The 13,630-nt window shown below is 38.8% G+C and overlaps 1 protein-coding gene across 1 annotated transcript in view; it reads left to right on the forward strand.

The window, feature by feature from the left end:
- Window positions 1-13,630, forward strand: part of LOC124156282 (DDRGK domain-containing protein 1) — a 14,728-nt gene continuing 1,098 nt past the window's right edge. Inside the window, exons 1-6 of the mRNA XM_046530729.1 lie at window positions 1-275; window positions 369-473; window positions 547-695; window positions 5,759-6,019; window positions 7,411-7,516; window positions 8,839-9,005. Of these exons, the coding sequence (XP_046386685.1) occupies window positions 185-275; window positions 369-473; window positions 547-695; window positions 5,759-6,019; window positions 7,411-7,516; window positions 8,839-9,005 (879 nt within the window). The 5' untranslated portion in view covers window positions 1-184. The remainder of the gene's footprint in view (window positions 276-368; window positions 474-546; window positions 696-5,758; window positions 6,020-7,410; window positions 7,517-8,838; window positions 9,006-13,630) is intronic.

The raw sequence follows: 13,630 nt of genomic DNA on the forward strand, positions 1-13,630 counted from the left end.
TTTAAGCATGGGATGGCAACATCGCAGCCACACGCAGACAGCAGCAGCGGTCTCAAACAAAACAAGGGTTCTTGACATATTTTAACCAGGGTTTTACGTGCCCTAGGGCATATACAAATTCTAATTTCAGGGTTATTTTTAATCGATGTGCTACCCTTGAATTTAAGCTTCAAGTTCGTTAATCATGGATGCTGTCTCGTATACTGTGTTGGCCTGTGTAATTGTCTTCCTCTTACTTTTATTTGGATTTTTGTTCAAATCCAGTAGTAAAAGAGGTATTTCAGAATGAAAATATTTCTGGCATATGTCATATTTTCCAAAGCTATGTATATTTTATTGGATATTGATTCTCTGATGTTTATTTGAAGAGCCTGAAGTCGCACCTGATGCAGATGCCCGTCGAGGGCAAGAGGCGAATTTGCCCCGTCGCGCTGTAGCTGCGCGAAATCAAAGAGCAAGGTTACGCCCAACAGGTAATATAAAAATTTCGAATTATGACTGGTGCCAAATACTTCAGAACTTGCTTATTGTCCCCATTCGTTACAGGTGGGGGTAACCAGAGGCAAAATGTTTCTGATGATGAAAATGAGGATAACGAAGAGAGAGAGCGGAACATTGATTTAGGTGATGGGAAAATAGGTGCCAAAAAACGGGCTAAGCTTGAGGCTAAAGCAGACAGAAAAGTCCAGAGAGAGGTTTGGATTGTGTTATGGTTTTATTTGTGATATTTTTCATTTTAGGGTCGAAATGTTAATTTTGTATGCAATATCTATTTTTATCTTTTATACAAGCAAGCAGTCACCTTCATAATTTCAAGAAGTTTCATTGCATTCTCAAGAGCTTTGCAAGATGATGCCCAGATAGTAATATTATTTCAAGGCTCTCCTTTCAGCTGATATCCCTTCTTTTCATGCTGTTCTAACGTTTGTGGAGAAGGTTTTGCTATCATTGATTTACTATGTGCTCAGTAGATGATGTCACTGGCAAATTTCACATATTGTGATATTTTTCTCACTTTTGATTGAAGGACTTCCGGGAGTGGGTTCCATCAGCTGCCTCTTATCAGCCCCCTCTTGTACCCCCTCAACCCACCCCTCTAAGATGCGCCCTCGCAAAATTCTCTTAAGAAGAAAGCTAATCATAATCTTCATCCATCTCGAAATTTGGAATACAGAAAGGTTTAGATTAAGATCTTTCATAACCATTGGGTACTAGTGAGCAAAATTTCTTATGCAAAATTGTGACTATACCTTTTTCAAGTGGGTTTCCCGTTGAAAGTCTTATCACATGCAATAAACAGTGATACACTAAAATAATTATGAAACTATTCCATAGCTCTTAGTGCATTGATGCACCATTTAACGGCTTGAGTCTTTCCCATTATAACTTCAACCAATGATGCAACCAGTAGAAGTGTAGAAAAATACATTTGCCTAACCTAGTTGAGATATCCTGAATTATAATAGAATATTGAAGTACCATTAAACTCTCTACTGAGTATACATACACACAGACATTCAATATATTTAAACTTATTTAGCTGACAAGGAGACTTTGCCAAACTGATGTCAAGAAGGAAGATGAAACCTTTTTTATTAGAAAGTAGACACTTTGATAGGAATACAGTTGAAGGGTTTTGTCCAAATACGTCCGGGTTTGAGAGAAAAAAGCATTTAAAAATTGAAAAATATGGTCACGTTGAATTTAATGTTAAAAATATCACGTATTGTTTAAAGGGGATTTGGCCCAGTGGTAGCGTGTCGCGCTTCTGGTGTGAAAGTTCAGGGATCGAATCTTCGTTTCAGTAAATTTTTTCCAGTCTGCCACCTCCTCCATTTTTTGTAATCCGTTCCATCTTCTTCTAATTTGTTCATTTAGGACGTTTTACATTTTTTTTTTACTTGACCGTTGTTTGGGAATAAGCCCTGAACTGACATTTTTGTCGCTAGCTGACCCTTACTACGAATTATTCTTTCCGTGCCAAGATTCATCAAAGCAGGAGTGATGAAACTGTGGTGCTGGCTTCGAAGTGAAGGGAACTCATATCCAAAGCAAAATATTTTAAACATACTGTCTCTTGTGAATTTCCCTGGTTCCATGCAGGAGAAAGATATAAAATCAGGGGGAAGGAAACTCGACAAGTTTTAAATGATCGACAGATGGGTATACGATCGCTTTGTCCAAGCCAGGAACAGGAATGAGCCAATGATGACTCGGACTATACAAGATTATGCTATTTCAGCGTGATTTCAGCACATACTCCAGGATTTGAATTCTCTGCCAGTGCTTCATGGGTTGCATCTTTCAAGATGAGACACCGAATCGTACAACGTAAAATAACAAAATACGTATCAACGGGCGAGCAAGCGTGTGCTGAAGAAATATTGCAACCGGCAATGACGTTTCCGAAGCAAAAAAAAAGCCCCATCTCCAAATGTAATAGATTTTGTAATTAATACATATCAGACCGGGTGTCCTTAGAGGTGGATATATAGAGAACGCGATCGAGAAAGGGAGAATTTTGTTCAGGTTGCTCTTGGGAGCGTGATCAAAGTAATTCACTCATATACAGTGCAGAATGCTATTGCAGCCTCAGGAAAGCTGCTTCCTAAAGTTTTTATTGTGCTTGTCAGAACCTGGAGGTGATTTTGGTCCGCAAGTGAGCGAAGAAATTGGAGAGTGAATTTTAAATGTTTCTGTTGTGCATTCTAAATCTGGAAAACTTACGAATAGGGTGTATTTCAAATTTAAAAAAAATGTTCTCCAGCCATGCGTCAAAAACAATACATTTTTATTGCTTATTGATTTGTGGGGGACAAAAAATAGTGCCATTTATGTTGAACTATTTATTGACGAGGAAGGATAACCGATATGCAGCGTAAAAACTATACCACCGAAGTGCACATCCGTAAGCCAACCGTGCGATGCACATTTTTACAGGCAAGTAAAGCAGTTTATTGCAAGAAACCAGAACTGCCTTCCTCCTTCAAAGGAAAAGAGATATTTCCTCACGTGAGGATGGAATAAAAATCCATTCAATCGTGCATCATCAGTTGTCCTAACCAGCGTTCAATGATATGCTGAGGTATCCATAGTATGCCTCGAAGTTAGTAGAGAATTGAATTGTTTAAAAAAGTTAAGGGAAATATGTTTCCTTGAAGATATAAAGAATCTCAAGGGCGAATGTTCAGGTAGCAGTTTTATAGAGTAGCATGGTGCTTATCAATTATTTGCTTTTCTTGTTTTATTACAATTAACACCCGAACTGCTGTAAAGCGGCGAAGTAATAAATAAATAATGAAAAATTGGATAAGGCAGTGGCAATTGCAGATTATTCAATTTGATATATTTGTGCCTTATATTATGGAGGTATTTCCTCCAATTCGTGGTCCTTTATGCGACAGAGATTTCTCGTGGGCATAAGATCTTATGAAAGCAAGAGAAAAACGAATGATATCGTGCTACGGGAAAAAGCAAAAGAAGCGTAGGAAAATTGGAGTCTGGCGAGGCCACGAAAAAAAGAAAAGGGAAGGGACGAGCCAACAAGCCAAACTAAAAACAGTACTATCATTTGGACATAGACCTCAACAGGTACGGGCCATGAACCAATTTTAAGTTGCCCGAGTTGTATATTCCAGGTAATTAAAAATTCGCATGTAACAACAATTCGTTCCCCAGCTTATACAGCTTGTTTGAAATCTCTAGGCACCTAAATACGCGGAAATAAGGACTCTGACAATGAGAGGAGAGTAAGTTTGTGGGAGGAAAGCATACCTCGCACATCGATCGGTTAGGGCAAGAGGAATAGGGAATAATGGTCGGCAGGTTGCCCAAAAATGGCTTTATGGAGACTTACAATTCCAACGAATAAAATATATACTGTACTTCAACCTACTATCCAGGTTACTGTATGTTGAAAGAACTTCGTTCTAATCTTCTAGCCTTTCAACTATTTAGGTTTTGTAGACAAAATTTCTTTCTTTCTTTCCAAAATCCTATTATACACAAAAAATTAAGTTACCAAGGTGAAAAAATAGACTACGGGAGAGTAACTACAGTCAGAGGAGCAAGAGCGACGTTTAACACTTGGAATACTCCAAATTGATCACATTGGTAGACGAGTGAAAATTGTTCTATATTCTAAATACTAATACAGCAGGAACCCGGGAGACTCTCCGGAGACAGTATGTTTAAAATATTTAGCTTTGGATATGAGTTCCCTTCACTTCGAAGCCAGCACCACAGTTTCATCACTCCTGCTTTGATGAATCTTGGCACGGAAAGAATAATTCGTAGTAACCCAGTGAGAAATGGGTGGTGGAATCCACGTGGAACCCACGTGGAATCCACGTTGAGTGGTGGATATTTGGTGGTGGTGGATATTGAGTGGTTGGACCCACGTGGAATCCACGTTGATTTCAAGTGGATTTGTGGTGATTATCATAAAATGTTAAACAGAATTTCTAATTTGTGGAACTTAACTCTCTGGTGACATTGCGTCATTTATCATCCTGAAACCACGCTAGTTATGTGAAAATGTATCGCACATTCTATTTTTATATAATTCGTGGAAAGGCAGCCATGAGAGCACATGAAAAATCGTAGACAAATATATAGAAGGTTTAGATATAGAGCGGTTGAGGTTTTAATGGTTTTAGGACAGCACCTACTGCTGTTTTAATTTTTCCACCAAATTTCCACGTGGGTTCCACGTTGATTCCACGACCAAAAACACGTGGTATCCACGTTAATTCTCCACGTGGATTCCACCACCCATTTCTCACTGGGAAGGGTCAGCTAGCGACAAAAATGTCAGTTCAGGGCTTATTCCCAAACACGTGGTCAAGTAAAAAAAATGTAAAACGTCCTAAATGAACAAATTAGAAGAAGATGGAACGGATTACAAAAAATGGAGAAGGTGGCAGACTGGAAAAAATTTAATGACACGGAGATTCGAACCCTGAACTTTCACACCAGAAGCGCGACGCGCTACCACTGGGCCAAATCCCCTTTAAACAATACGTGAAATTTTTCATGTTAAATTCAACGTGACCATATTTTTCAATTTTTAAATGCTTTTTTCTCTCAAACCCGGGCGTATTTGGACAAAACCCTTCAACTGTATTCCTATCAAAGTGTCTACTTTCTAATAAAAAAGGTTTCATCTTCTTTCTTGACATCAGTTTGGCAAAGTCTCCTTGTGAGTATAATGGTGAAAATTGTAATGTGAATTTCTTAATTTCAGGACAAAAATTTTTTAAAGAGTTAGGATTACGTATCCAACTACAACAATTTTTAGGAAAAAATTCTCCATGAAAATATTAACTTATCTGGGGAAAAAATAGGGTGTAAAGGATTTTGTGAGGCCATATCTCAGAGGGGTGTAAAAATGGGCATTCATATTATTTAGGATCCTTGGCCCTTTTGACTATTACAATGGGATAGCCCTCAATGGATGGGCTCCAAAGAATTGGAAGCCCCCTCCTGTGCTCCCCTTAACCTAACCCAGATGCACTCTTGTAAAATTCCCTTAAGAAAAATAGTGCCATTAAATTGATACAGGTTGATAATTTTTTCCAGGCATTACTAATCACTTGGAGGAAGTGGGAAATAAGGCAATGTAGGGTGCACTTCTAACTTGGGTTTGGATAGATTTGTTCGAGTGGGGGACATGAGACAAAAATTTTAACTTATCTTCCATTAATATTCAGTATGACCCTGGATAATTCTATGACTTTGCGTTATTTGTATTTGGCAGGCAGAGGAAAGGGAACGAGAAGAGAAGAAGAAGCGGGAAATGCTGAAAGAGCAGGAGCGTGAAAAGCGTGAGGAGCGGGAACGGCAAGAGGAGGCTGCTCGAGAGGAAGAGGAGCGCCGACAAAGGGAGGAGAAGGAAAGGAGGGAACAAGAGGAGTATGAGCGCTTGAAGGAGGCGTTCTCCGTTGAAGAGGAAGGGTTTGAAGAAAATGTGGAGGATGAGGAGAACAACCTCCTCAACAATTTCATTACACACATTAAGGTAGGTTCCTTTTTTAACATTTCAAGCACTTTGATAGCCTCCACTTTTGAAGTTAGCGAATTTTCAGCATGAGATGCTGGATGAGTGGTATACTAAGTTGATTGTTAAAATGCTATCATATGATGTAGCTTGACTCTGTATATCTGCTTTGCCAACCAAGCAACTTCAATCTGAAATCGATTGATTCAGCAACATGATTAAGCATTTTGTCCAAATTGTGCAAAAAATCCACAGAAAACAATCATTCGCCTCAACTGGGATTCAAACTTTCAACTGTTTTGTTGTATCTTGATTCCTTTATTCCGAAACACTGCCTCAAAGACACCCGCCTCCCTGCCACCAGCTGCATGGTGCATTTCTTGATTTGCATGCCATTTCTCAGTTCCGTGGATTAACCCTCCTTCTGCTAACATGCTGGCAGTGTGGACCTAGAGTGAGTAATAATGACAAGCCGGGGACAATATGATTCATTTGTCAGCACCATTTTATACACACATAGTACACTTTAAGCGAGAAGAAGGAGGAAAACTACGATTTTTATAAGGAAAATACGTGAAACAACTGTAAGAGATATCGTTTCTTCTCATGCCTAAGCCTGTGGAAATCAGTGTCAATACTGAGTCAAATGAAATTTTAAGGATTCAGACCACATTCAAATTAAGTTCAAAACTGTTCAAAAATCCTGGGTGATAACAGAAAGAAGAAAGGAAAGAATTAATCAGATGTGGAGCATTTTTCTCTATGGGAGTGAGGCTTGAACATTGAAAGCAGCAGGGAAGTCAAGAGTGAAAGCAATCAAAATATGGTGCTACCAAATAATGATGAAGATAAAATGGATTGATTGAGGAAGTGCTAATAAGAGTGGGAGAAAAGAGAAGTCTTCTAAAGAAAACCTTCAGGAGAAGACAGGACGACTTAGTTGGCCACACTATGAGAAATGATGATCTGATGAAAACAATCGTAGAAGGACAGTTTGAAGGAAGAAGAGTTAGGGACGGCTCTGAATAAGTTACATAGGGCAAATTATAAAGGATGTAAAAGAGTAGAAATACGTCACAATGAAAATGATAGCGGAGAGGAGAGCAGAATGGCGAGCTATGTCTAACCAACCTTTGGGTTGTTGACTAATCGATACCTCCACTGCATAAATGCTTATAACAATCGCCCACCGAATCAAATCCACACATCTAGTAGCCCTAGTAGTACTAGATGAGCAGATTTGATTTGGTTGGCGATTGTTAAGCGTTTATGCAGTGGAGGTATCGTTATGATGATTAAGAATTAAACTGTTGGTTGATCAAAATTCAGATGATTTGCATGAACTTTATTTCAGTAATAATATTCTATGTTGGTATGCAATTTTATTCCCTGGACCTGATTTCTCTTCACAGACAATGAAAGTGGTAGTACTGGAAGATTTGGCGTCGCACTTCAAAATGAAGACTCAAGCAGTGATCGAAAGAATACAACAACTTCAGGCAGATGGAAATCTAACTGGTGAGATCTTCAATTGCATACTTTTAACTGCTTGAAATATATTGGCACCAATAAATAAGAATTGATTATAAAATATAATGAAACTTAATGGGTCAGCAATTAAATGTAGCATACTCATTATGTATTTACTTTTGGTCTGTGTGCCATTAGTTTGAAACCTCAAGTTGTCTTCCAGGGAGGTAGAAAGGTCATTTACTCTTGATTCGTGTCTCTTGTTGAATAAACCCAATGGATTTTTTCTTTAAAAAAAACCTGAAACACACGGGTTTGGATAAAACCTGTGCATCTGGATCAAAAGTGTTTTTCCATACATGCAATGTTGGCACCTAATTTTATAGTTTTTTATATTTATGGTACTACATATTTGTATAGGCTGTCCCATAATCATGTGTCATCTTCTATCTCTAATTTTAAGCATGTAAAGTTATACGATTTTGATGAAATTTGGCACATGCATCCGAAAAGGTCTTTTCAATTTTTGTTTTTGTTCACCAAATTTTATAATTTTGACCACACGATGTGGGTCCAAAGTCAAATTTTGATTTTGCCTGATGGAGTATCTGTTTTAAAAATTTTTGTGATGGAAAAAAATTGAAATTTTTCGGTGTCTTTTCCTCGGTTACTGGGCTAGGGAAGAACAATGAAATTACTATTATTTGCAAAAAATCCAACTGTATCCCTTGTAAGGTCAAAAGGGTGGTCACCACCAAGATAAGACATGTCTCCATAGCATAAAAATCCTCTTGGGTAACTAGCTCTCTCACTCGCTTATGGGTATGGGTTTCCAAGCAATTCAACAAGACATATGAAATTTTGCACGGTGGTGGAAGTGGAAATTCTGAAGACCCCAAATTTCTGAACTCTTCACCCATAATAAATTTTAAACAGTGCCAATTCTGGTTTTTCCATGCATACTTCTAGTCGATAGCCTCAGATGCCAAGATTACTCAGCAGATCTTAATATTTGTTAATTATTTACATAGGGAATAGATAGTGGCTTTTTTTTTTTTGGTGTCTCTTACCTGTTTACCACTGGAATACAGAAAAAATAAGTCTCCATCCTGAACTTTGATGGGCCACCCAAACATCCTACAGTAATGTAACCCAAGGGAATAATTAATGGAGTTTTCCAACGACTCTTTATTTCAGCTCAGCTAAGGAATTTTTGCACCTAAATTACAATTGTGGGATACAAATGAATTCCTGAGAACACATATTAGCCCCCGGCCAAATTTGATATCCATTATAGGATGAAAAATGACATTCATGGTGTTCATGGACCTGACCCAAACAACCAATTGTATCTTGTATTTATTTGGCAGGTGTCATTGATGATCGAGGAAAGTTTATTTACATATCACCAGAGGAGCTGGAAGCTGTGGCCAAGTTTGTGAGGCAGAGAGGTAGAGTTTCTATTTTAGAACTGGCAGAGAGCAGTAACAAGCTAATTAATCTTGTTCCAACAAAAGCTGAAGTGGCACAAGTTGAGGTAAGAAAGCCTTTTCAGTACCATTGGTGGTTTAGTACGATTGAAGCTGCTGAATCAATGATATGATTTTATATTTAACCTACACATTTTCAAATTTGAAACTGTTATGTACTTACCGTGAAACCAAGATAGTTAACAAGCATCAATACTCAGTTTGTTTTGGCACCATTGCAGAACAGATGGTGGCGCTTTGCATATTTGCACTAGTCTGATTGGTTTGTTGGCTAATTTTTATTGTAGTTTGGTTGCTCTCTCTCACTTAATTTCTTGCCTCTGTGCAGTTTAAATGTTTCTTCTGTTTAAATGTCTCATGGACCTATGTGCGAACCAAAATTATTTTCTGTATAATAAGAATTTTTATCAACAAACAGACGGCCTTGCCATGGGTTCCCCTCTTTCACCTGTGTTAGCTGAAATATTTATGGACAATTTAGAATGCCAGTTATTTGATTCCAGACATCCACTTTTATCCAACATCTTCTACTGGTACCGTTATGTTGATGACATCATCTGCTGCTGGACCGGAAGTGCTAGACAATTAGATACATTTCTGAATCTTTTAAATACCCAACATCCCAACATTACGTTCACAGTGGAAATAGAATCCGATAAACAAATAAACTTTCTTGATCTCTCCATATCCATAGTTGGTGACAAACATGAATTTGGTGTGTATAGAAAACCCTGCTATAGTGATACAATCATTCCAAGTGACTCATGCCACCCAACCTCCCAGAAATTATCCTCATTTCATTCCATGTTGCATAGATTGGTGAATTTACCGTTAAGTGCTGTGAATTTCAATAGTGAACTTTCTAATATCAAGTCAATTGCAGTTTCAAACGGCTATAGTGTAAACATCATTACCAAAATGCTTCAAAGAAAGTTAAAAACGCGAGCTATTTCACAGCTTTGCTCCCTTCCCCTCATCACTGAGAAATCCAAAAAATGGTGCCGGCTATTGTTTGTAGGGGATCTTTCAAATAGGCTTGCTCGCAAATTCCCCAAAAATAAATTCAATGTCTCTTTTTATAACCCCCACACTCTTGGTAAAGTTTTGTGCCGCAACAAAGACAAAATAGATTCAATTAATCAATCTGGCATTTACAAGGTTAATTGTGAGTCATGCAACATGTGTTACATCGGCCAAACAGGCAGAAGCTTCATTACCAGAATGAAAGAACATAGAAGGTGCTGGAAAAATGGAGATGAAACGTCACTTCTCGCTAAACACCTTCAGACCTTACATTATTGTAATTTTAAACCTGAAATTCTACATTTAGAAAGTAAGGGTACAAGACTGGATGTTTTTGAGCAATTCGAAATTGTACCAAGTGATTTGAATACGCTTATGAATGAGCAAGTGTTTTTCACCCACTCCCCTCTCCTAAAGATACCCTTCACCAAAACAAATGGTGAAATTCTTTCCTCACCCACGCCTTAAGTGACCCCAACATCCACGGGGTGTTTCCCGTCCGCCCATCCTCTCTACGCATTTGACCATTTTCTATTGCTGGCAATTTCCTCCCTTGTACCCCCGCTAACTTTCACTCCTTCTCAGCTAACCCAAAGGGACTCCTCACCCCCGCCTTTTTTTTTTTTTCCTGCGTCGCTACTTACTCCTCTCACTTTCAAAAGACACGCGGCCTCTTTTTACCCTAAACCCCCCCTTTTTTCACTCTTCTCAACACCCCCTCCTCCTGTTTTGCTATGGTCTTCCGCACGTGTCGTCATTTTACAGTTATGACCAGAACCCTCCCTCCAACGTGGGTTCTCCACATCCCGTAGTTGTATCTTTCCCCATTGTCTATACTCTGTACACCCGTTCCCACCCCCCCCCCCCCCATCCTCAAAGATGTCAAATCCTCTCCTTCTCCAATACTCTCCTTTCTCAAGGGTATAAAAGGGATCTTCACATGTGTTCAAGCGTCTTGTACCAGATGATGGCTCAGTGAGCCGAAACGCGTTGTACGCATTAAAAATTCTTGTGGAAAAGTGCTACGATCTTTCATTTACTTAAAAAAAAAATTTAAGATAACTTTTGAGTCCATAGGAATTTGGTCTGTGATTCCATAATACAGATAATCCATAGTAGAGATTTGGTCTGTGATTTCTTTTTAATGCTAGGAAAATAAAGCTAGCTGAAATTAACTCAAATTCAAGAAGCTCTAAATTCCATCAAATGGTATTATCTGGAATGACTTGAACTTCATCTTTGCCCAACAGTTTTTGCTTCTTTTACTACAGGTTCTCTGCTTGGGGTTTCATTTTGAAGTCTCTTTACAATTTTTTTAGCTTTAGTACTTCTATTGGAAAGAGATTTGGCTTGTTGGGCAAAGATATGTGAAATATTGTGCTGAGGTTAGTCTCTCCTCTATTCCATTCACCTCGTGCAACACTACCAAAAACGGGCAAAATCTTTGTTGATGTCATTTCAGATGCAGTGTATCAGAGTCATTATGTAATGGGAAATAATTTGAATCAAGGCTTTAAGTATGGTTGCATGGTACAGCATACAAAATATGAAGAATATGGATTTATATTGATCCAGAAATGAGAAATGCTGAGGTTTGCACAATTTTTGATTGTAAAACCCTTCAGCTCTTGGATGACTGGGCATGAATTTCATGAGATGGAAGTGCATTCCCTTCATTGATGAATGTATTTCTGTCTAAAAGTACTGCCTCTCAATGACACTAGCACCTATATATAGTATACTTAAATTTGTAGCCATTCCCTGAGAAAATTAGAGTGGATTTGTAAAACTGAAATCTTCAGATCTTTTGGTATGGTGTTCAAGTTGATTCACAGTGCAGCTATTGCCTGGTAGTGGTCATCATCAGTTCTCTTCCAAAAAAATTGAACTGTAGGCTCTCCTTGTGACAAACAATGCTGTTATAAAATTTTTGTTATAGAATAGTCTTTACTTTCATCAATTCTTACCTGTTTTCACCCATCTCCACCCTCCACCTCTTATTTCCTCCATCAAGGTTGTGGACCCTATGGTCTCCTAGCACCTGCCCTGAACAGCTCTTGCTGTAAATACTTCTCGCCACTGTCCCCCTTTCATCTTGCCTTCCATCTCCATTTCACCATACCCATCCTCTTTCCTTGCCCTCCTTAAACTCTTTTTCTCCTCTCGTGTTACATTTTTGAAAGTGTCTTATTACATCAGAGTCCAAAAAAAATTGTTTCATTGGAACAATGAAACAATTTTTATCAACTTACTTTTTTCTATTCAAAATACCCCATTGTTTACTTCTGGTTACGAATTTACTGATGAAGCGAAAGATTTCAGCCCAACAATGAGTTTGCCTGCTGTTAGTAGTCATTTTACAGCTCTCAACCATTCGCCAACTTTAATCCTGTGCTCAGCCTCCACCCTTGTTATTTATTTTTCTTGAGTTCCATGAAGTATCTTTTTTATTGGACTTTGCTGAGTTATCTTGGTGGAAGTTCTGACCTCCAAGTAGCACTAACCACAGTTAATTATAATGAATTAATGAATTATCTAGGTTTCATATAGTTTTGTGCACAATTCAATCATGAATCATACTTTATCATCTGAGGCTATTCCGGAATGGGAACAGTTGAATATGAAAAAAGTTGACAAGAAAAGTAGGTAAAGCAGGTTTTTTCCCCAATATTTGGTAAAAGAAATGTTATTACGAATTCCTTTATCACAAACGTGATGTTTTGGTCCCATTAAATTTTAACAAGTCTTCTGTGGTTCTACACTTTATCTCTCATGATGTGTATTAACTAGAGATGTGCGAATAGTATCCGCGAATACTCGAATACCTCGAATATTAGAAAGTATTCGATATTCGAGGTTTCGAATAGTTATGCGAAAAGTACCGCCTCGAATACCTCGAATACTTTGAATTTCGCGTCATACACTGTCGCACGCACGTCGTTGGTAGTTGACTCGGAAAAATGTAGAGAACTATAGTCATTTAGTGCTCGCAGCGCCGTTTTACGCAAGTTGACGAATTACATCAAATTCGTGGATTTTAGCGGTGAAAAGAGTTCGACGAGGGGAACCGAAAATGCTCGGGTGAAAAAATCCGAAAATCCCCGATTCCCCCCACCAGGAGAACCTCAGTGCCGTGGGATAGCAACCTTAGGGCATTTCCCACGATCCGCTATCCCCCTCCATTCAGCACTCGCCTCATCCACTCTGACGCTTTCCTCTTCTCCGAAATCAAACAAAAGGTCCCAGCTCAAGCAGGGATCGCATTACGAAGACCCCTGTTTTGAAAAAAATATCGAGTTACGAGAACAATAAAAACGTGTTTCACGCCCTCCCCCCTTTTCTCACCCACTGACCTTTTTCTGGCTACCTGCTTCGAAGTTCCCCATTTCTGGAGGTCGACTGCTGTGTGAGTACCGTGGGATACTTACATTAGCGCATTTCCCAAGATCCGGTATCCTCTCCATTCAGCACTAGCCCTCCCCCCTCTGAGGCTTTCCTCTTCTTCGAAATAAAAAAAGGTCACAGCTCGCGCAGGGATCATATTACGAAGACCTTAGCTTCGAAAAAATACCAAGTTACACGAGAACAATAGAAACGTGTTTCGGGCCCTCCTTTTTCTCCCCCACTGACCTTTTTTTTCCTACCAGCT

This window comes from Ischnura elegans, chromosome 3 (genome assembly GCF_921293095.1).
Source record: "Ischnura elegans chromosome 3, ioIscEleg1.1, whole genome shotgun sequence".
In the NCBI taxonomy this organism is placed as follows: domain Eukaryota; kingdom Metazoa; phylum Arthropoda; class Insecta; order Odonata; family Coenagrionidae; genus Ischnura; species Ischnura elegans.